General features: G+C 41.3%; 1 protein-coding gene across 4 annotated transcripts in view; it reads left to right on the top strand.

Moving 5' to 3' along the window:
• The window catches only part of SBF2 (SET binding factor 2), a 464,799-nt gene extending 441,628 nt beyond the window's left edge, over window positions 1–23,171 (top strand). For all 4 annotated transcript variants that reach the window (XM_036859910.1, XM_036859912.1, XM_036859909.1 and 1 more), the window contains 8 exons: window positions 10,074–10,200; window positions 12,325–12,452; window positions 13,646–13,879; window positions 14,963–15,067; window positions 16,849–17,042; window positions 17,742–17,829; window positions 20,218–20,349; window positions 21,366–23,171. In XM_036859910.1, the coding sequence (XP_036715805.1) occupies window positions 10,074–10,200; window positions 12,325–12,452; window positions 13,646–13,879; window positions 14,963–15,067; window positions 16,849–17,042; window positions 17,742–17,829; window positions 20,218–20,349; window positions 21,366–21,464 (1,107 nt within the window). In that variant the 3' untranslated portion in view covers window positions 21,465–23,171. The remainder of the gene's footprint in view (window positions 1–10,073; window positions 10,201–12,324; window positions 12,453–13,645; window positions 13,880–14,962; window positions 15,068–16,848; window positions 17,043–17,741; window positions 17,830–20,217; window positions 20,350–21,365) is intronic.
• The last annotated feature ends 536 nt before the right edge of the window (window positions 23,172–23,707 follow it).

Below are 23,707 nucleotides of genomic sequence, written 5' to 3'. Positions count from 1 at the left end.
TGTGCTCTAGAGCCCGCGAGCCACAACTACTGAGCCCACGTGCCACAACTACTGAAGCCCACACGTCTAGAGCCCGTGCTCCGCAACAAGAGAAGCCACCGCAATGAGAAGCCCGTGCACCGCAACGAAGAGTAGCCCCCACTCGCCGCAACTAGAGAAAGCCCGTGCACAGCAACAAAAGACCAAACTCAGCCAAAAATAAATAAATAGATAAATAAAATTTAAAAAATATATATATATATATAATACTAAGGGAAAAGATATGTATAATATGAATGAAAGCATGACGTATACGAAAGCATCTCCTTTATTCCAGCATTAGAGTAAATCTTTGAGTGAGTCTTAGAACTTCCTCATTATTTCCTACTTTGAGAAAAGCAAGTAACAGTTATAACTTTGCCTTTGAAGTTTATTCAAATTGTAAATTGACTCACTCTGGTCTGGCTTTGTGGTATGATTCTCCTTACAGTTACCCTATGCCAGCACTATGCTAGGTCCTATTCCAAAGAGAAAACCTATTTGCCTTTTAAAGATATGAGCTTTCCCTGTGAGTGCATGTGTGAGGAGCTAAGTCGCCCTCACATAGGTCTATTACTCTAAAATTTATCCATGCATATTGGCAAAATAACTGCAGTTAATTGATTCATGGTGTATTCAAGAGTTTCTGGTGTCTGCCTGCTTCCCAGTCAACTGAAAATTGGCAAAAATTGACACACTCCAAGCTGATTTATAACCAAGCAACTTCACATTAAAGCTTTTAATATTTGAGCCCATAAAGTAAGTCTGAGTTTGCCTATCAGTTTCATTTACTAATTTTTGATCTTTAACAAATTATTCAGCCTCTCTGTGCTTCAATTTCTTTATATATGTATGTATCTCAGAAGGATTAAAAATCTTATGTAAAGTGATTGGCACAGTACAGAAGGTACACAATTAATGCTTATTAAATCTTAATCTGTGAAATAACAAAAACTAGTATTAGCTACCTGTTTTTCTAGGGTGTGTCTAACATACCCATAATTTTTAAAATGTTGATACCATTAAATATAGGGTCTCTTGTAGCTTAATAGTTCTAATTCCTGAAAGCAAAATCCAATTTTAACTTATTATATTTTATTCCCAAAATGTTGATCTTTCCTGGGATTTGAGTCATAGCTTATTTTTATGGGCCTTTAAATTTTACAAAGTACTTAATGGCATATGGGCAAAAAATAAGACCCTATAAATTCATATTTCTCCAAATTCCATTTCAGATTCTCTTCCTATAAATAAGTGAAATTGGCAGATTTTACTCCATAATGGAAAACAAAACCAAAATGCCTCAAACAGCTTAGTCTTAGTATTTTAAATCTGTATATTTTTTCTCTTCATCAAGATAAATGCAAAATTATTTTGAACAACAGAATCCAGATGATGACTAAAAGAGGCCTAAAACTCTGTTCATCAGCATATTTGGGGAAATGCTCACATAGAATTAATTTATAGGCTGAGATGCCTGTCATTCCCAATTCTACATAATACAATAAGGCTAAATTTATTTGAAACAGACTTGCCTTTAGGCCCCCCAGATATTGTGGCCAAGAATAAAGAAAACTAATGAAACCAAAAGCTTTTGTTTGAAAAGATCAATAAAATTAATAAACCTCTAGCCAGACTGAGCAAAGAAAAGACACAAATTACCAATATTAGAAATGAGAATGATAACACCCCTACAGATTCTACAGATATTAAAAGGACCATAAAGGAATATTGTGAACAGTTTTGCATCAATAAAATTAAAAATTTAGTTGAAATGGACAAATGTCTTAAAAAACACAAACTACCCCACTCAAGAAGAAATACATAACTTGAATACGCCTATGTCTATTATGGAAATTGAAATTGTAGTTAAAATCTTTCCACACTGAAAACTTCAGGCCTAGGTGGCTTCACTGGTAAATTCTACCAAGTATTTAAGGAAGAAATAATAGCAGTTCTACAAAAACTCTAACAGAAAATTTAAGCAAAGGGAGTACTTCCCAACTCAGTCTATGAGGCCAGCATTACCCAACTCTGACAAAGACAGGAAAAGAAAACTATAGATCAGTATCCCTGATGATCATAGATTCAAATTTTCTAAACAAAATTTCAGCAAATCAAATTCAACAATATATTTAAAAGGTAATATACCATGGTCAAATGGGGTTTATTCCAGGAATGCAGTCAGTTTCACATTTGAAATCAATCAATGTAACTCACCATATTAAGGAACTTAAAAAAAACCATGCATCATCTCAATAGATGCAGAAAAAGCATTTGACAAAATATAATATCCATTCCTTGTGAAAATTCTCAGGAATCTTCTCAAACTAAAAATAGTATCTATTTTTTAAAAAAGTACAGCTAACATCATACTTAATAGTGAAAGACTGAACACTTTCCCCCTAAGATCAGGAACAAGACGTGAATGCCTGCTTCACCACCTCTATTCAACATTGTACTAAAGGTCATAGCCATGCAATAAGGCAAGAAAATAGTAATAATAAAGACATTCACGGGACTTCCCTGGTGGTCCAGTGGGTAAGACTCCACTCTCCCAATGCAGGGGGCCCAGGTTTGATTCCTGGTCGGGGAACTAGATCCCGCATGCCGCAACTAAGAGTCCGCATGCCACAACTAAGAGTCCACATGCCACAATGAAGATCCCTCGTGCCGCAACTAAGACCAGGCACAGCCAAAATAAATTTTTTTAAATTAAATCAAATTGAACATTTGGGGGAAAAAATTAAATGATTTTAAAAAGACATCCACGTTAGAAAGGAAGAAGTAAAACTATCTTTTTTTTTTAAATTTTATTTATTTATTTATTTATTTATGGCTGTGTTGGGTCTTCGTTTCTGTGCGAGGGCTTTCTCTAGTTGCGGCAAGCGGGGACCACTCTTCATCGCGGTGTGCGGGCCTCTCACTGTCGCAGCCTCTCTTGTTGCGGAGCACAGGCTCCAGACGCACAGGCTCAGTAATGTGGCTCACAGGCCTAGTCGCTCCGCGGCATGTGGGATCTTCCCAGACCAGGGCTCGAACCCGTGTCCCCTGAATTGGCAGGCAGATTCTCAACCACTGCGCCACCAGGGAAGCCCCAAGTAAAACTATCTTTATTCACAAACAACATGATTGTCTATGGAATCTATCCCCCCCCCAAAAAAAAGAAAAACAGCTACTAGAATAAATGAGTTTAGCAAGGCTGCAGAATACATGCTCAGTATACAAAAATCAATACTAGCAATAAACCATTGGAAAACTGAAACTTAAAAATCATTACCGTTTACAACAGTATCAAAAAACATGAAAGAAATCTAGCAAAATACATTAAAGACCTGGACACTGAAACTATAAAACATTACTAAGAGAAATTAAAGACCTAAATAAATCAAGAAATACCTGTTGTTCATGGATCAGAAAACTCAATGTTGTTAAGATGTCAGTCTCCCCGAATTAATCTAAAGATTCAGTGTAATCACAATAAAACTCCTAGGAGGCTATTTTGTAGAAATTGGCAAACTTATTCTAAAATCCATATGGAAATGCAAAGGATCTAGAATAGCCAAAACAACTTTGAAAAAGAACAAAAGTAGAGGACTAGCACTGTCTGATTTTATTATAAAGGTACAGTAATCAAGACAGTGTGATAATTGGTACAAAGATAGACAAATAGATCAATGGAATAGAATAGAGAGTCCAGAAATAGTTCCATACATATATGATATATGGACAACTGATTTTTGACAAAGATACAAAAGTAATAGGTAGAAATATGATGTTACTTATTTATGGAATCTAAAATGATACAAATAACTTATTTACAAAGCAGAAATGGACTCACAGACCTAGAAAACAAATTTATGGTTACCAAAAGGCAAACGGGATGGGGAGGGATAAATTAAGAGTTTGGGATTAGCAGATACAAACTACTACATTTAAAATAGATAAAAACAAGGTCCTACTGTATATATAGCACAGGGAACTGTGTTCAATGTCCTGTAATAAACCATAATATATATATATATATATATATATATATATATATATATATATATATATAAAACTGAACCACTTTACCGTACACCAGAAACTAATACAACATTGAAAATCAGCTATATTTCAATAAAAAATTTTTAATTTTAAAAATTTAAAGCAATAGGTAGAGAAAGACTAGTCTTTTCAACAAATGGTACCAGACAGTTGGATTTCCAGATGCAAAAAAAAATTAACTTTGACCCATACCTTGCATCAATATAAAAAATTAATTCAAAAGGGATCATAGATCTTAAATGTAAGATCTACTATAAAACTTCTAGAAGAAAACATAGGAAGAAATCCTTGTGATCTTGGGTTATTAGGCAAGGATATCTTAGATTCAACACCAAAAGCATCATCCATAAAAGAAAAAATTGATAAATTAGACTTCGTCAAAATTAAAACCTTTTTGTTCTTCAAAAATCACTGTTAAGAAAATGAAAAGACAAATCACAGAGTGGGAGAAAACATTTGCAAATCATGTGTGCGGGAGGACTCGTATCCAGAATATACAAAGAATTCTCAAAACAATATATAAGAAACAACCAACCTATTTATTTTAATGGCAAAACATTTATACTGACTTCATCAAAGATATATAGGTGAAAAATTAGCACATGAAGATACTTGACATCATTTATCATTAGGAAATGCAACTTAAAATCAAAATAAAAGGGCTTCCCTGGTGGCGCAGGGGTTGAGAGTCTGCCTGCCAATGTGGGGGACACGGGTTCGAGCCCTGGTCTGGGAGGATCCCACATGCCGCGGAGCAACTAGGCCCGTGAGCCACAGCTACTGAGCCTGCGCGTCTGGAGCCTGTGCTCCGCAACAAGAGAGGCCACGATAGTGAGAGGCCCGCGCACCGCGATGAAGAGTGGCCCCTGCTTGCCGCAACTAGAGAAAGCCCTCGCACAGAAACGAAGACCCAGCACAGCCATAAATTAAAAACATTTTAAAAATTTAAAAAAGCCAGACCCTTAGCTCTTTTTAGGAGGGGTTATATTTTTTTTAAAAAATCAAAATAACATATTACTAAATACCTATTTTAATGACTAAAATTTTAAAACTGACCACCCCAAGTGTTCGCAAGGATGTGGAAGAACTGGAACTTTCTAACACTGCTGGTGGGAATATAAAATTATACCATTGTTTGAGAAAACAGTTCTTAAAAACTTAAACATACCTACCTACCAGATGATTCAGCATTCCATTCCTAGGCAGTTACGCAAGAGAAATGATGTCCTTATGCCCATAAAAAGACTCATACATAACTGTTCACAACATTATATGTAATAACCAAAAATCTAGAAGCAACTCAATGTCCATCCACAGGTGAATGAATAAACAAATTGTGGTATATCCATGCAGTAGAATACTACTTAGCTGTAGAAAGGAATTTACTACTGCTAACCCAACAACATGGATGCATCTCAAATAATTATGCTTAGTGAAAGAAGGCACACAAAAAAAGAGTACATACTTATGATTCCATTTATATAAAGTTCTAGTAAATGCAAATTAATCTGTAATGACAAAAAGCAAATCAGTCATTGCTTGCAGAGGAGGGTGCAGGAAGATGCAAAAGGAGCACAAGGAAACTTTTGGGAGTTATGGATGATATGTTCACTATGTCGATTGTGGTGATGATTTCACAGATGTGTGGAGATGTCAGAAGGTATCAAATTGTACACTTTAAATATATGCAGCTTATTGTATGTCAATTATACCTCATTAAAGTTGTTAAAAAAAAAATCCTGCGTCTAACAAACCTCTAAACTCTCATGCATTCCGTGTAATAAGTTCTTCGAGGCAGTCTCTTTGGCCTGATCCCATTTCATCTATTAAAACAATACTTAACAGGAGAAGGAAGCACGTGGATTGTGCCTAGTGGAGACCACTGTGGCGGGATACAGCAGAAGAGGCCAGGTGTCCCATTGACAAGGAAGAAAAAAAGCCAATTAACTGGACAAATTGAGTCCCTGGGATGTAGGACTAAATGGTGGAGAAAGCACCAGATTTTGTCTTGTGAATACGATCAGGTCTTTGTTTCTCATTATAGTAAAAAAACATTTCAGAAAATCCCTTGTATTTCTTAATGTCGGATTCCAAATGTGGTTATCTAGGCATTAATCAACTCAGCATTTGATTCAGGTCAATTTGATTTTTTTTTTCCATTGAAGAAATTATCATATGCTTGTTGCTTAAACTGTTGCTACACAGTAAAAAAAAAAGAAAAACAAATTGTTCAGCATCTTCTCTTCCACTTCCAACAGACCTGATAACTAACTCCAGTATGGGGACAGACTGGTTTTTTTTCCCCAAGCAGTTAGCAACTGCAGGTGCCATTGTGGCACACAGATGCAGACACACTGCTGCCCCTAAGCTCTCACACCTTGATGTTTTCTAAGCACCAATTCCAATTCAAGCAAGGCTAGTGCCAGCGGCCTTGGAGAAGTGTCTAGCCTTTCTAACGTAATTGTGGAGTGCAGGGTTTGTGGTGAGGCCAGTCACTCAGTACAGTGGGCTATGAAAGCATTTTTCCACTTGTAGAGGAGTTTTGCTTCCAGTCCTAGCATCTGATCTCCCTGAAATGCCTGTAAGTTCAACTTAAGGTCATATTCATTATCATTTCCATTCTACTTTACCTCAGAAGTGGGTCATTAAAATTATATTCCTAAGCATATTAAATATCAGAAAAATCAAGGAAAGATACAGTTATGTGTGAGGCAAGTGGTTTTTATGGAGAACAGTCATTGAGAGAAATGTTTTGTTATTCTGGAGCTTTGTTTAATAAGTTTTTAAAAGAGTTTGTAGAACTGTCATGGACTGGGTCAGTGGAAATAGCCCTGAACTCTTCTTCCCCTGGACACAGTGAGCCAAGGGTCTGGCCTGTGATTACTGAGGTTTATTCCAAGGGCTGTGGGGGCAGAGTTGTTCTTGGAGCTCACCCTGCCCAAGCACATTGCAGATTCTCCTCCCTGAGATTCTCAGATTGGTAGAGAACCAAGTTCTATCCTCTTGGACCTGTCTCCTTCTTCTGTCCCACCACCCACAATCCAGGTCACCCCCCTCCATCATGTGCGCACCAGCCCCTTGAGGTGGTGCTACTGATTCTGAACCAGGAACCCAGGCTAAAGAGTTTAAGTTCTAAAACCTGGAATATGGCGCACAACCTCGCTATTCAGAGCCACGTCCCAGTTGTCTCATGGAGAGCGTTCCTGTCCTGAGGAGACCAGAACCAACTGGAAGGGCAGTGGCTCAGGTCAAGAAAGCAGGTCCACAGTATACACGCCCATTGCTTAAGAGTCAAACTCTGTTTTTTGTTTTTGTTTTTAATTTTTATTTATTTATTTATGGCTGTGTTGGGTCTTCGTTTCTGTGCGAGGGCTTTCTCTAGTTGCGGCAAGCGGGGGCCACTCTTCATCGCGGTGCGCGGGCCTCTCACTATCGCGGCCTCTCTTGTTGCGGAGCACAGGCTCCAGATGCGCAGGCTCAGTAATTGTGGCTCACGGGCCCAGCCGCTCCGCAGCATGTGGGATCTTCCCACCCCAGGGCTTGAACCCATGTCCCCTGCATTGGCAGGCAGATTCTCAACCACTGCGCCACCAGGAGAGCCCCCAAACTCTGTTTCAATACATCTTCTTAACATCCATTTTATGTTGTATTACTTATGATCTAAAATTTTAGTTCAATGTAAAAGCCAGAAAAAATGTTATAAGAAAAAAAACCTTTAATCATCACAGAAAACTAGGTTTCTAATCAGATGATAAACATTGATAAAGTCACTGATATCCAGATCATGACTTTAAATTCCCACTGATCTGTTGGGTAATCAACATACTGCACACATGTCTGCTCTGTTTGGCTGACCAAGTGTTGGTCTACATTGCCAAATTAAAACATGGAGAGGAAAGCTGGCTTTTAGACAGCCTGCCTGCAGTATTCATTTGAAACAGCTTTTAAGTAAATACAATTATGATTGGAACTTATCTCAACCAAGCAAAATTCTCTAATTGGTCATGAGAGAGTGAGCAATCCAAAGGTGAGATTGCTGGGTGGACTGGGGAGCGTCACAAGGTCATCAGCCTATCTTCTGCCAACATGAGATGGCTCCATGGAGTCTGCGTACAGGGTGCCTAAAGCACGCTATAGCTCAGTGACCGTTCCGGACTCTGCCTTGCTCCCACCCTCCCATGTCATTCCCTCATCCTTCTTCCTCTCCCAGTGACCTCACTAAGTTACTAATGGAAAATTAAGGTTAAAAGGCATAAGCTCCTCCCCCTTCCCTTGGCACTTGAACATACCTTTCTTTTTATCTACTCTTCTGTCCCTCCTCATTTTTAAGGCTGTTCCCTGTTTCTGGACCCTTAGCCTCATTCATTCTTGCTTTCCCAGGGTCTTACTCTCTTAGTTATCAGCTCTTTCTCCAGTTTATTCTCTCTCTATTGGCGCCTTCTACATTGCCCTCAGACAGTCACACATTTCTTTAGTCAGGAAAACGTCTCTTGCTCTCCCCCCAAACCACCACCTTCTCTTCTCATTCCTGTCACTGCCAAACTTCTGTAAGTATAATTTTTCTTATTGTATTACACACTATTACACCACAAATACCTAGAAACAAGAACCACAACTTATGATAATTTGTATATCAAGTATCTAGCACAGTATAAAGTAGTGAATGAGGCACAGACCGAGGAGCCTAACAAGCCAGGGTTCAAATTTGGGCTCACTAGTTGCTGTGAATGACCTTGGGTAAATTATTTAATCTTGCTCATCTTCAGCTTCCTCATTTGTAAAGCGGGGGAGGGGAGGGTAATAATTGTCATCTTCAGAGGATCTGAATAGACATTTTTCCAAAGACATACAAATGGCCAAAGGTACATGAAAAAGTGTTCATCACTCACTAATCATCAGGAAAATACAAATCGAAACCACAATGAGACATCACTTCACACCTGTTAGAATAGCTGTTATCAAAAAGACAAGAGGTAACAAGTGTTGGTGAGGATGTGGAGAAAAGGGAACCCTTGTTGGGCATGTAAATTGGTGTAGCCACTATGGAAAACAATATGGAGGTCCCTCACAAAGTTAAAAATAGAACTACCGTATGACCCAGCAGTCCCACTTCTGGATATATCAGAGGGAATGAAATCATTATTTCAAAGAGATATCTGTACTTCCACATTCATTGCAGCATTATTCACGATAGCCAAGAAGTGGAAATAATGTAAGTGTCCATCTACAGATGAATGGATAAAGAAAATGTTATATATATATAAACATGAGAAATTCATTCAGTCATGAGAAAAAAGGAAATCCTGCCATTTGCAACAATGCGGATGGAATCTGAGGGCATTATGCTAAGTGAAATAAGTCAGAGAAAGATAAATACTGTATGATCTCACTTATAGGTAGAATCTAAAAAAGCCTTACTCATAGAAACAGAGTAGAATGGTGGTTACCAGGGGCGGGAGGCGGGGGGATGGAGAGATGTTCGTCTTCCAGGTATAAGAGGAATAAGTTCTGGAGATCCAGTGTACACCATGGCGACTATAGTTAACAATACTGCATTCTATACTTGAAAGTTGCTAAGAGAGTAGATCTTAAATGTTCTCACCACCACCAAAAAAAAAAAAAAGTAATTGTATGAGGTTATGGAGGTGTTAACTAACCCTCTTGTGATAATCATTTCACAATAGATATGTGTATTAAATCATCACATTGTACACCTTAAACTTACACAATGTTATATGTCAGTTATATCTCAATAAAGCCGGAAAAAAAATAATGCCTATCTTGCAGTGTTGTTATGGAGATTATATGAGATTATGTTTATAAAAAACCCCTAGCATGGTGTCTGGCAAAAGGCTGGTTCCTTTCCAACTTCCACTCATGGTAGGGATTCAGTTGACTGAGTGACCAAATGGTCTCCTGCATATTTCAGGTCAGCACTCAGTGGCATGGCATCCACTTTTTGTTCCATTTGATTCTTATTCTTTTCTTTGCCTTGTGTGTTTCAGGTTCACAACCAGTATCCAACTGAGTTTGAATTCAATCCCTATTACTTAAAGTTCTTGGCTTTCCACTATGTGTCTAATCGCTTTAAAACATTTCTCCTGGATTCAGACTATGAAAGATTAGAGCACGGTACGTGTTTGCATGCCCTTGTTCCATCTTTCTTGTTAGTTTTATGTTTTTAATTAAAGACACTAATAAAATAACCACCCCCAAGTGTGGCAAGGCCACTTTAAGGTTTTACTCTACAAACTACGAAAGTAGAATGGACGTGAATGAGTGAGATTATGTGCTGTGTTAGCTCTTAGGGGCTGCAAGTGGTCATCATGTAGCACCTTTGAAAAGTTAAATCTGCTTATTACTATTTTATTATCTCCAAGCAGTATCACTGTTTGTGGAGAAACACTTGACTCATAGTTTTTCCAACCCTGGTACACTCTGGTAGGTAAGCTGCCTGCCCCTGGAAGCAGTTTGTATAGCAGTTACGGCCATGGGCTCTGGAGCAAACAGAATAGTTAAATTTCAACACTGCCAGTTACCAGCCAAGTACTTTGGACAGGTTAGGTACCTCTCTGAGTTTCCTCATCTTTAAAATGAGGATAATAATATCACCCACCCCTTTGGGCCAGGATGATCACATTAGGAAATATTTGTAAATTTCTTAGCACAGTTGCTAGCACAAAGTAAGAACCCAGTAAATTTTAGACATCACCACTGTTATTAACATTTTTAATAGCAGTAATAGTTGTAAAGTGTAGATTCTCAAAAGCCAGTCAGCCCCTGTGAAAACGTTTCCCCAAGGGGACTTTTACATTCTTACTTTTGCTGTTTTTATAGGGAGGGGGAAAGGGGGATACACATGAGTATTTTTGTTAAGAATACAAGTAAATAAAGAAAATCAGTATATTATATATACTATTTATTTTCAGTATATTATATATACCTGAATATTCATAAAGAAGACTCTCTTAATGGCTGAAAATATTTACTAATGTTCTCAGTTTAAAATATGAAAGCAAAGAAATACTGCTTTTCAGTGCATGCTATTAAAATTATCTAGCATGATATTTCATACTTTTGGTAAAGGAGACAGCACTGGTGAGACCATTTCCTTTCCTGTTTGTACTTCCAGACCTTTGTTGACTCATAAAATTGTCATTCCACACATCATAATCAGAAACCTTAATTTTTTAAGCACCCGTGTGTTGGGAAGACATTAAGTAGAGCTGGTTACAGTGGACATTAGAGTCACTTGGAGAACTTTTTAAAATGACTGATGTCTGGGGCCCATCCTCAGAGATTCTGATTTAATGGGTCTGAGGTGAGACCTAGGCACTGGGATTTTTTTAAGCCCTTTTTTTTAATGAGTGTCCAGGGTTGAGAGCTACTCTTCTGCACTCTACAGTTGAAAGGTAGAGAAGAAATATTAATTAGTCTTGGGGGCCCCTCATATTATAGGATTTTGTGCAGCCTTGGGCATGAGACCTTCTTTTATGATAAATAAAATGCTTGTTGACTTTTGACTGAATCTTTTCATTCAAAGCAAGACAGCACTACTACGAGAGGCACCCTTCCTGGCCTTTTAAAGAAATACCTCCTGCCTCACCCTAACACATCTTCCTCTCTATTAAAAATAAAGTGGGCTCATGTGAGTAACAGATTGACTGTTGGAAAGGTACAAATATAGTACCTGAAGTGCCCCCCCTAAATTCAGCTTTTGTTTTTAACTCATCCAAGGATACGGACCACATCCTTCTGACATCCAAAGTCTCCATGACCATGATTTGTGGTATATATAAACTACCAAAGAAAACACTTTAAATAGCTTTGTAATAAACAGCCAACAACTTAAAAAAGAAACATAAAATTATGTTTTTAACTGAGTTTCATCAAATCATTTTCCTTCCATTTTCTCTTGAAAAATGTGTAGAATGTCTCCTGGCATGGACCTCTGTGAATCTAGATATAGATGTGCGATGTCGATTAGAAGGGAGTCATGCTGTCCTGCTAAATGATTGGGAAAACTTTATCCCAGGTTTTCCTTCCATTTGGATTTGTTTCCATATAGCTATGAAGTCCATTCCTATCTTTAGCTTTGCAGTCATTTTCTAAGGCTTCTGCACGTGTGCTGCTGTTTCTAGAGCCGTGTGAAATATTCCATTTTTCATCTGCTACATGCATCATATTTTTAGGCAAACTGTTGATTTATTTGACTTTTGTTTTGCTGATTTTTCTTTTTTGGGGGGGGATTTACAGGAACTTTATTTGATGATAAAGGAGACAAGCATGCCAAAAGAGGAATTTGTATTTGGGAGTGTATCGATAGAATGCACAAGAGGAGTCCCATTTTCTTTAATTATTTATATTCACCAGTGGAAATAGAGGTACAGAAAGAAAGCATTTATGTTTCATTTTTGGAATATTTTGTGTTAAAGTTTTCCTTACTTTTTGAGCATATATAAGCTGTTTAAGCGTTTTATAAACATTTGACTAGGTTTCATACCAGAAGCTATTTAAAAGTTGATACACTATGGGTTTAGGTTATAATGGAATGGAGACTGATACCAAATTCTTGACCACAAAAATTAGGAGCTGGCCCCCCAAGCATAGAAAGGATAACTTCAAGAAAGTCAGAGCAAGTCAACTTTCCCTGGGAAGAAAGAACAAACAAAACTTGAAACCTTAGCAGGTCATGTAAGCAGAAAAGATTTCCCTAGCAGATAAGATTTCCCTAAGTCCATTTGTACCAAAGCCATGGAAGAACCCCTATGAGAAGCAGGGATGTTTGGAGCCCAGCCCAAGAAGGATGACCTCTCAGGGACAGCCATCCTCTGCCATGCATGTCTGCATGAAATAGGCTCTGCAGTGGAGTAGACCACCTTACTCAGGGGCAAGAAGGCCTGGCCCTGGGCCCCATGTAATAGGACCTCACCCTGGCCTTTCTCCAGATGCACCCTTCTCATGAAGTGAGGTGTATGAGAAACCAAGGGTACACGCTTGGATGCCTCTCCTTCATCTAGACCATGCTCTGGCACTTCAAGATTCCTTGCCCAAATTCAAGTTACTCACCAGACCACTTCCCCAAGCCTGTTCCCCAAGCCAGTGAATGTATCCCTAAGCCAAAAGGGCAGCTAAGGAGTAGCTCTTTGGACAGGGAGCAGACAAGAGTTTAGCTGCATGGGCTGAGGTATATACACATGTTGCATAAGAGACCCTCAGAATATAGGACAGAGCTGGGTCAAGAGAAGCAGGGCTTTAGGCCAAGAACTGGGAGCTGGGACCAGCTTCCCCAGTGCCACGACTTCCTGGTGTAGAATTCCCAGAAGTCCAAGAATTCTCAATTGGAGCCTGGCCTTCTAGGTCATTAGGAAGTTATATTTGACAAGGTAGGAACATAGAACATATTTTATCTAATAGTTATATTGATGTATAATGTTTAAATATATAGATATATGGTATTTGAACCTCTATTCATACTTTTTCCCTGGACCCTGCAATGTTAGGGGCTGGCCTGCCAGTAAGCTTGGGGCACTTTGGGGTCAAGATGAAACTATATTTCAGAATTTTCTTTATACAGGCCCTGAAGCCCAATGTAAACGTTTCCAGCCTCAAGAAGTGGGATTACTATGTAGAGGAGACCCTTTCCACAGGGCCTTCATATGACTGGACAATGCTGACCCCTAAGCAGTTCCCCTCCGAAGACTCTGAACTGGCCAGAGGAGCTGGGCCCCAGAGCCAGAGGAGAACAGTGTGGCCATGCTATGATGATGTCAGCTGTGCTCAGCCCGATGCTCTCACCAGCCTTGTCAGTGTAAGTCAGCCGTGTGTAGACACACTCCTAGGGCACCAGGGGACCTGGAGGCACATGAGGCCTCAGGAACTGAGCTTAGTTAAGACTGGCTCACCAGCTCCTGGACATAGCTCTCCTTACTTTGGGTTAGCATTATAGCTAGCACTGCAGGAGTATGAGGACACCAGATTTGCTCCCATGGATCAGTGGGGAACCAGGCTCAGGTACTGGCAAAGAGTCTCAGTAAAAGTGAGCTTTTCAGCGTTAGAAGGAAGCATTCGAGCAAATGGAGCAATTTGCAGCTTCGCAGCTGTTTTAGCTGGCCAAGCAGCCTGAGTCAGGCCTGGGTTATGGCTTTTGTGGGTGCCTTACTTCCTCTGGTCAGAAGTGTGGGTAGCTGATGGCCTGATGGGAGCACTGCCAACCATCTTCTACAAGGAATATTCTGGAGTGAAGCCATCCTGGCAGTAGCTACCCTGATGAGAACAGCAGCCCTGAGGAAAGGGTTTGAGCCCAGATGTGGGCCAAGCAGTTCCTGAAGAGCCTTCTCCGTCCAGTTTCCTGACCAGGAGGGAGCATGCTTCAGTGAAAGCGCTGTCACAGAGGCTGCCGCTCTGCTCTCCAGCTTCCCTGTCTGAAGGAAGCTCCAGTCCTTGGGCATTTCTTGGTTCGTTCTTTCTACATCTGGTTTGAATCATCAGAGTTGAGGGGTTCCTCTGTCAAGGACAGACTTCTCATATACCTCAGCTATGACAGTTTGGACACCGGCCCAGTGCTTGACCTTTTGCTGTGGCCATCAGATGTCCTATGGGCTGGCCAAGGGTGAAGGTGTTTGGGATATTTATTTCATCTCTCTATTTAAGCCATCTGTACAACAAAGCCCGGTTACAGATCCTAATAAATCATCTTTGCCACAATGCATCACACCAGCTAGAGTTCCCACCTCTATTCCTGGCTTGGGAGACTTCTGAGGCCCCATGCTTACCATGGTTTTTCACTGCCCTCTGGCCATGCTGTTCATCTAGTACAGAGGGGGTGTGGCTCTGGGGAACATCCTGATTTCTATGAAATACTTACCTGTCAGAAAACTTAATTACTTTGCAGGAAATTGAAAGACTGGAGCATAAATTGAACCAAACACCTGAGAAGTGGCAGCAGCTATGGGAACGGGTAACTGTGGACCTTAAAGAAGAGCCCAGAGCAGACCGTGTGAGTTGGCAAAGCCCTTTGAAGAGCTACTTCTGAGCTTCTGGAGGGCGCTAGGTCAGGTGGGGCCTCTGCCACAGGTAATTCAGGAGGTTTATGGCCAAAGGGAGGGTCGTGCCCTGAGGGTCCAGGGCAGAAAGCTCCAGATGACTGGGTACTTCCTGAGTGTCTCGCTTTACCACAGTGACATAATACTTATGTTCCAGGGCCCCGTATCCAGGGGAAATTACTGGGTTCTTTTCTATCTCAGCGCCTCTGTGGTTTCAGCTGATCTACCACATGAGGGAGGAGGGGAATGCCAAGACCTTGCTTGTGCCAGAGAAATAATCAGAGAAAATGAAATGTTTTAAATGAGCAAACTATGCTGCTTTCTGTTGTTCACACCCCCTTTTTGTTTCTGAATTAAGAAACATTTATCGTAAAGATATTTTAAAACCAAACACTCTGTTTTCTGCTTCTCACAGCCCCTTCACCTGTGGTATGTGGAAGGGCTGTGCTGAGCGCCATCTACACTTTGCATCTGTTAACCCACAGTGAGGGGGCGGCGTCTCAGCTCAGGCACGCTGGGACAGGCTCAGGTCACACAGCCGATACGTGGGGCGGCCACCAGTCAAAGCCACACCAGACTGACTCCAAGTGCAACAGAAGGGAAGTTAGGACAGATGAGTGTTCTGAAGAGCACTTCAGGAAAGGAGAGGTCGGCAGGGTCAGATGTCACAGAGGAGTCAAGGAGAAGGGAGTGTAGAAGAAAGCCTCCAATGTGGTAAGAAGGGGTCCTTGGGGTGCCTTCTCTTGCCTTCAGATGGCAACTCAGGAGTTATCAGACAGGCCACAGGTAGGTGATGTCTTACTGCTTTGTTTCTCAGAAGAATAAAATAGTTTCTTAATTTTTTTTCTGATTATGAAAGTGAGATATGTGTATTCCTTTAAATGAGACAATACACAGAAAGTTATGAAATAGACAGAAATCACCCAAAATTTATAACCTAGAAATAAACCACTATGCCATCAAACTTGTTTTATAATTCTAAACACACATATAAAAGGGATTTACGGGCTTCCCTGGTGGCGCAGTGGTTGAGAATCTGCCTGCCAATGCAGGGGACGCGGGTTCGAGCCCTGGTCTGGGAAGATCCCACATGCCGCGGAGCAACTCGGCCCGTGAGCCACAATTACTGAGCCTGCGCATATGGAGCCTGTGCTCGGCAACGAGAGGCCGCGATAGTGAGAGGCCCGCGCACCGCGATGAAGAGTGGCCCCCGCTTGCCACAACTAGAGAGAGCCCTCACACAGAAACGAAGACCCAACAGAGCCATACATACATACATACATACATAAAAAGAATGTAAGCAGACAAGAGTAGCATTAAAAAAAAAAAAAAAGAATCCATTGAGTTATTTTTAAAAAAAAAAAAAGGGGATTTACTATACATGCAGTTTTAAAAACCTGCATTTTTTTTTTTACTTAATATGTGGCATACATGGCCTTCAGTTTGTCACTGTATGTAAATCGGCATCATTTTTAATGGCTGTCTAGAAGTCCATTGTATGGAAATACCTTTTTTTTTTTTTAAGCAGTCGCATAATGATAGACATTTAAGTGGTTTCTAGTTTTCTGCTAGTTTCCTAAAAAACTCCAGGATAAACATCTTTTTATATATATTTTACACATACATATATATGGTCCAGTTTTTTCCTTGAGGTAAATTTTTAGAAGTGAAATTATCGGATCAGTTGCTTAAAGTCTTTGGAAAGCTTTCCTAGCTCCTGTTCTGTCTTTTTCAGCCCCAGAGACACCCTTTGGGCTCCCCAGGAATTGTGTCTACCAACCTCCCTTCCTATCAGAAGAGGTCTCTACTGCATCTCCCGGACAGCAGCATGGGGGAGGAACAGAGCGCCAGCATCTCCCCATCCAACGGAGTGGATCGGAGAGCAGCCACGCTGTACAGCCAGTACACGTCCAAGAATGACGAAAACAGGTTGACGTTGCTGAGCCCTGCCGGGTGTACTGAAAAGGCTCTCCCCACCCTGCCCTCGGCCACACCGCGGGCCCTTTAATAAGCTAGGCCTGTGCCGTGCCGCCTTCTGTAAACTCAAAATGGATCCGCTTTAATCCTTTGTTTCTGTTTTAAATGCATTAGATGGTTCTTGGAAGAGGAAAAGTCAAAATTACAACTAAAATAATGCCAAGAGGTTGTAGTTATTTGTGGCGGGTCCTGATTGCTGTTGTCTCATGTCTGCCAGATCTCTTGAGGGAATATGTGTCAGTGAGCACTTTTTCAGGGGCAAACTTCAGAAATCCAGCGCACGCTAGCTCAAGCAGAAAGGAATTTACTCACATAAATTGGGAAGGCCAAGGATGTGCCAGTTTCTCACACAGCATCTTCAGGCTTCTGTTGTTTGCCAGCTCTGCTTTCTCCTATGGGCTGCATCTACCCCAACATGGTATAAAAAATGGCTACTGAGAGCTCCAAACCTCACAAGTTTGGTAATTCCAGCAGAAAGAGGCAGCCTTTCCCCAAAGGTCTAATAGAAAAATTCTAGGGGGAGCTCTGATTGATCTTTTTTGGATCATCTGGGGGAAATAGGGGCTTGACCAAGAAAAACAACAGATATCCCCTTTACAGCACTTTTTAAATGAAAAATCAAATTAACTGCTATGTCATCATTACTTCTAGGTCCTTTGAGGGAACGCTCTACAAAAGAGGGGCTTTGCTGAAAGGTTGGAAGCCCCGCTGGTTCGTTTTGGATGTAACGAAACATCAGGTAATAAATACTATCACAGCCTATAGGAATCACTTCTCCCTAGGCTAGGCTCGGTCCCCGGCTGTTGTGTGACTCTCAGCAGAAAGGCACAGCCTTCATGTACTGAATGCTTTCCTAAGGCCTCTCATATGCTGCCTGAGGCTCCTCCGTGGACCCAGTGAGGAGCAGTAGCCCTGAGACTGAGCGCAGCAGCCTGCTGAGAGAGTGCAGGTGTGCAGGCAGAGGCAGTGACTGCTGAGCCCAGAGCACTAGGAGCAGTAGAACTCTGCCTTTTAATGCTCATGTTCTCTCCTGCTGCCTGCTCTTAAAGCCCAGGCCAAGAGAGGACCTGAGGTTTTCAGCTTGTTGCATACCCCATGCACATACAGAACCCATGTCTGTGAATACTCCCCAGAATACAGATTACCTTCATCTTTGCAGCATAACGCATCCATTCAATATCGAGGGTGTTCATTTATTCAACAAACATTTATTGAACACTTTCTCTGTGCCCATCACTGTACTTGGTCCTAAAGAAGGCATCATTATCCCTCAAAGGTGACAGCAACAGAGGATGGAGGGAGCCCTGAAATAGGCAGAAGGGGATGTGCCCACCCAAGCCTGAAATCCACAGTGGGCAAGTACTAGACTGGACCTCCCAGACCACGCTGGGAAGCCTTTTCCCCACTGCTAGGTTCTTTGCTGTGGCTGTAGCACCCAGCACAATCCTGAGTGTCAGAATCTTTGCTCCAGTGACCTTGGTTGCGGTGGAACCCAGCCCTTCTGCACCCTTCACTAGTGAGAGTCGCATGGCCTCCCACGTTCTGACCACAGACCTCACTCTACCTTGGACCTGACCAGTCAGCCTTGAGCAGCTTCTCAATGCATTCATGTCCAACATGGAGTCTGTTCAGAAAGACACGGACTGTTAGGCCAGTACAGTGCTCTCGCTGGACCTGCATCTAGATGGCTCCTGACAGATGGACACTTTGCACGGGGACCCCCTTTCCCTCTGCTCAAGGAGTTTCATAAAGGTTACACAGAATCTTTGTGGAAGAATATAGAGAAGTTTTTACAGATATGCAATGGAAGCCCTTTTTAGGGGGCTGGACTTTAAACAACATCGTCTCTGAAACCATAGAGCCTACACTGTGTAGAAAAGTTCCATTAAATCACTAAATATAACAGGAGAATGTCATAATTTTTCTATAATTTACAATTACATCAAATTACATCTGCATTCTTGCCAGTCTTTTAGATTTCTTTAACACGAAAGGTATATGGTTTTTCTGTTTAGTCCTACTCATACTATGCCTGAAGGGAGAGGCAGAGAAAAGTCTGAGGCCAGAACCGCAGAGACGGAGGCGCCAAACACATTGCTGCCATGTAGATTATACAGAGTGAAGTCCAGACTAATTTAGTTAGAGCGATGTCCAGTCCTTACACACAGTAACCACTCAATCAAATGTTGAGGTATTTATTGTTTTTCAAAAGTCATTTTATATCTACATGCTATTTGGAAACTTGCTTTTTAAATATAAGATAGCTTGAACATATTTTCCTACCAGTTCATAATAGATCTTATCATTTTTGAAATGTTGTATAGAATTCCATATTATTGATGTACCATCATTTAATTAACCAATACCCTATTGACAGATATCTTTTCAATTGTTAGCTAATAAAGGCAGTGCTGAAGGAAACCTCTTTATAGGTGTGTCTTTGCATGCTTGTGGGAGTGTTTCTGTAGGATAAATTTCTAGAGGTGGGAAAGGTGTATCAATAGGTATAAACATTTTAAATTTTAGTTCATATTGCCAAATTGTCCTCTAAAAGGCTTCTGACTAATTATATCCCCACTAACAGTGTTTGAGAATACCTAGTGCCTTCCCTTCAACCTGAATATTGTCAGCCATTTTAATATTTCTTAATCTAAGTGAAAAGTGAAATCTCATTGATTTCATTTACTTTTCTTTGATCAGTTAGGTTGTTCATCTTCTCAGATGTTTATAGGTCACTCACATTTCTTCTGCGACTTGCCTGTTGAAATCCTTTGACCATTTTTCTATTAGGTTGTTTACCTTTTTCTTCTCAATTCTAGGAATTCGGTATATATTCTAAACAGTAACCCTTTTTTATATGTTACATATATTTTTTTTTACAGTTGTTAGTTGACTTTTTCTATGTGTAATACATTTATTTGTTCAAATTTCAAAAAATATGTCTTTTTCCGCCTTTCTCCCAGCTGTCTAATTCCTCTCCCTAGAAGCAACCAGCGTTTTTAATTTCTTGTCTATTCTTCCAGGCATAGTTTAGCAAGATGTGGGAAAGTATTCAAATACATTTTGAAAAGCCATGCTGTTTTCCCTTTCTGTGTCTCTTATACCCCATGTATCTTTTTGGTTCCAGCTGCGATACTATGACTCGGGTGAGGACACAAGCTGTAAAGGCCACATTGATCTGGCTGAGGTAGAAATGGTCATCCCTGCTGGCCCCAGCATGGGAGCCCCAAAGCACACGAGTGACAAGGCTTTCTTTGATGTAAGTCGATCTTGTCTTTTCCTGGCTCTGTTTGCACATGATCCCTTACAATCCATCCACCTCCAAGAATCATGGGGCCTCAGAGCAATTGGTGCTAACTGCACATGGGTCACAGACCCACCCCGGCTGTGGGAATTGCTACGGAACTTGAACCCAGCACTCTTCATCCCCAAACCTGACCTCTCCCTGCTGTCCACATGTCTCAGAAAGGCTGCACAGCGCTTTGCACAAAAGACTCCTTTAAAAGGTATCCAACTACACGTGGAAGCAGATGAACTCCTTGTTAAATACTGTTAGTTATTCACTCACCACCTACTGTCGAGAACAGATATTACTTCCCTTTGTATCCATTGATCTTCATGCTTGATCATCCACAAAAAAACATCCTTAGTCACACATGATGTCTGTCTGCCCTAACATCTTAAGCAGTCCTTAGGTAGGCCTTGGGGCATTTTATGGGCCACATGATAGGGGACTTATCTAATCCCCAGAACCAAGCAGGACTTCATATGGAACACAGGTCATACTCTAGGGCCCTGCTCAGTCTATGAAGCCATTTCCCTGACTCTGGGCTGCCAGTGTGGCCCCAACTGAAGACTTAGAGAAGGGGATGGAAAGGGGACATGAAAGCCAACCCCATCATGGTGTGGATGAAGCTCGGCCTTCCTGGCGCCTGTGCTGCACTGGTGCAGTGCGTGGGCGGGGCCAGAGACTCCAGCCATTCCGGACCCTCTTCCTCAGTCAAGGAAGGCCCCGGAAAGATGCAAAGTCAGGCTTTCCTAGTGTGTCTCTCTTCTCTGCCAGGCCCTTCTGTTGACATCCCCCTTGACTTTGGGGGCCAGGAAAGTATAATGACTCTAAAGGCAATGACAGTATGATAGTGGGGGGCAGAGAAAATAACAGAGGTTCTGGGGCAGAACGGAAAGGGAAGGTCACAGGGATTTATTTGCACACTTGCCCAAAGCCATAGACTAGCCCTGCCCTTCATCTCTGGTTCTCTTCATTTGATTTTATAGCTCAAGACCAGCAAACGTGTGTATAACTTCTGTGCCCAGGATGGACAGAGTGCCCAGCAGTGGATGGACAGGATCCAGAGCTGTATCTCTGACGCCTGATGCCCATGGTCAACCCAAACAGAAGAGGGAGGAGGGGCTTGTGCTGCCAGATAGGAAAAAAGTGTGTGAGTCCTTGAGGAGCTGACAGCTTCCTGCTGGTTCTGATGAGTCATCCTAGGGCCTAAGGTTCTCCTACCCAGACTTACCCATTCCCCTCTTTTAGCAGTTGCTAAGTCTGCTTAGCCTGAATGGATGTGTTACACAGGTCTGGTCAAGAGCCCTAGGCCCTCCCTGTATCTTGCACTAGGTTGTTCTAACAGGGTCTTCATGGTTAGGGATCAGAAGAATGCTTCCTGAGCCGACTGTCACCCATCCCCTAGGCAAAGTGGCTACCACCTACCTGGGTCCTTCTTCATGAAAGATAGATCCTTTTTGTTCTCCAAGGTCCTAATATCCTTGGAGAGCTTTCTGACAAGCAAAAATCAAAATCCTATCTTAATCCTAAAAGACTATCTTCCATTCTGCATAGAACAGGTTTTCCATCAAAGGCTCCTATTCTTACTGCCTGACCTTAGAGATGCTCAGTTCTCTGGTGCTGTCAAAGGTGCTTCCGTGATACCTGCTCGACCATTAGGGTTCACAGCAAGACCATCAGTGCTCAGTGGCAGGCAAAGGGGGGCACACAAGATTATCCTGATGGAAAAAGATTGTCCAGAGAATGATGCAGTAATCACCAGGCCAATGCAGGAAAATACTGTTTCCAAAACACTGAATTTTCTAGGCCAGAGGTGCCCTGAGGACGCAGGACTTTGTGTTCCCACGTATTCTTCTGCTCCCCGACAGCTTCTTACACAGAATAACATGCAGAACGCTGAATGCACTAACTCACAAAACAGACACTTGCACTGAACTAATAAAGTGAAGATGTTTGAGAGACAGAAGCCAGCTGTTTATGACCACACGACCCCTATGACAACGGCTGTGTAAACCGAGGTCGCACTGTGGCGTGACTGGATACCCAAACGGCACCTCTGCACATGAACAGTAGGGACTTGTTTGGTCTTTAGGTTTTCTTTACTTTTGATAGCCTGTGTTTGTTCAGCTTAAGACACCAGGATTGCTGTTTCTTACAGCGCACAGAAACAGCTTTTCTGCAACGGCTGCTGCGGTTGGCTGGAGTCGTAGGTAGCTAGATCATTACATTTGTTTTGAAATGTTAATATGTTAAATACCAAACTAATATTTCAAAAATATGTATATATGAGTTCTTATATCCTTGTTTTTCAGATAGTCTGCTTATAATTTAATATAAAATTAACTGATTCATTCATAAAATTTCAGTAGTGAAATGGTTCCCTTTTTAAAAAGCCGCTTTGTAGATTAAAAATAAATCAGATTTTCAAATTTAAAATTATCTACACAGTAGAAAATAGAATTGTGTTAATATATAAGAAATTGGGGGATGATAAGAATGAAGGGTTTTTCTATCATTTTCATTTTATAAATTGCCACCTGTGAAAATGGTTTTTGCACATTATTTGTATTTTTCTTTGTACATGAAATAATTTTTTGTACTCTGTAAAGTATGGAGCCCGTTGTACCCTCAGCTATTTGAGACTTTACACAGTGCTTCTTTTGTAACTGGATTCCTGTAACTTTCATGAAGGCGCTACATGCCTTGCATTCACTAACCACCTTGAATTAAATTTACTTCTTAAGGAAAAGCATCCCTCATTTACTGAAATAAAGGTCACTGTGCATTGCTTAGTACTCAGAAGGCAACGTTTGTGAGTCATACGTGGGACTAAAAGTTCAAGGGTAAAATGCAGCGTAACCCATTTCTTGCCTTGGTTCTCTTAATGTCATCACTGCCCTTTGCTCAGGAAGTAACCAGAGGCACTGGACATGCTGGCCTGAGCTCCTGGGTTCTGGACGCACTGCTGCAGAGTTTAGGTAAGAGACCTGAGGCCGCCACTCCCACCCTGAGCCTCTAGTCAGCTGTGTGAAACTGGTTAAGTCCTTTACCTCTTCCCGGTCGCAGTTTCACCACCTGTGGCATATGGCAATTTGTGAGAACTTTAGGCAGGAGAAATTTAACTCTAGTTTGGAAGGAGGTTTTTCTGCTTCAGGAAGTAGTTAAACAGCACAGATGAAGGATCAGTGCTGTCCGTTCTGGACAACACTTGCTCTAGATAAGCCCTTGGAGTTTCCCTTGGGGACTCTGACTACATCTCGAATGGAGCCAGCAGAATGCAGGTTCTCCTCAGGGCTGAACCTCTAAGTCTCGACACCCAGGAGCCCTC

Source organism: Balaenoptera musculus, chromosome 8 (genome assembly GCF_009873245.2).
Source record: "Balaenoptera musculus isolate JJ_BM4_2016_0621 chromosome 8, mBalMus1.pri.v3, whole genome shotgun sequence".
Lineage (NCBI taxonomy): Eukaryota > Metazoa > Chordata > Mammalia > Artiodactyla > Balaenopteridae > Balaenoptera > Balaenoptera musculus.
Note: the sequence above shows the minus strand (reverse complement) of the source record. Positions and strands in the feature narration are given on the sequence as shown.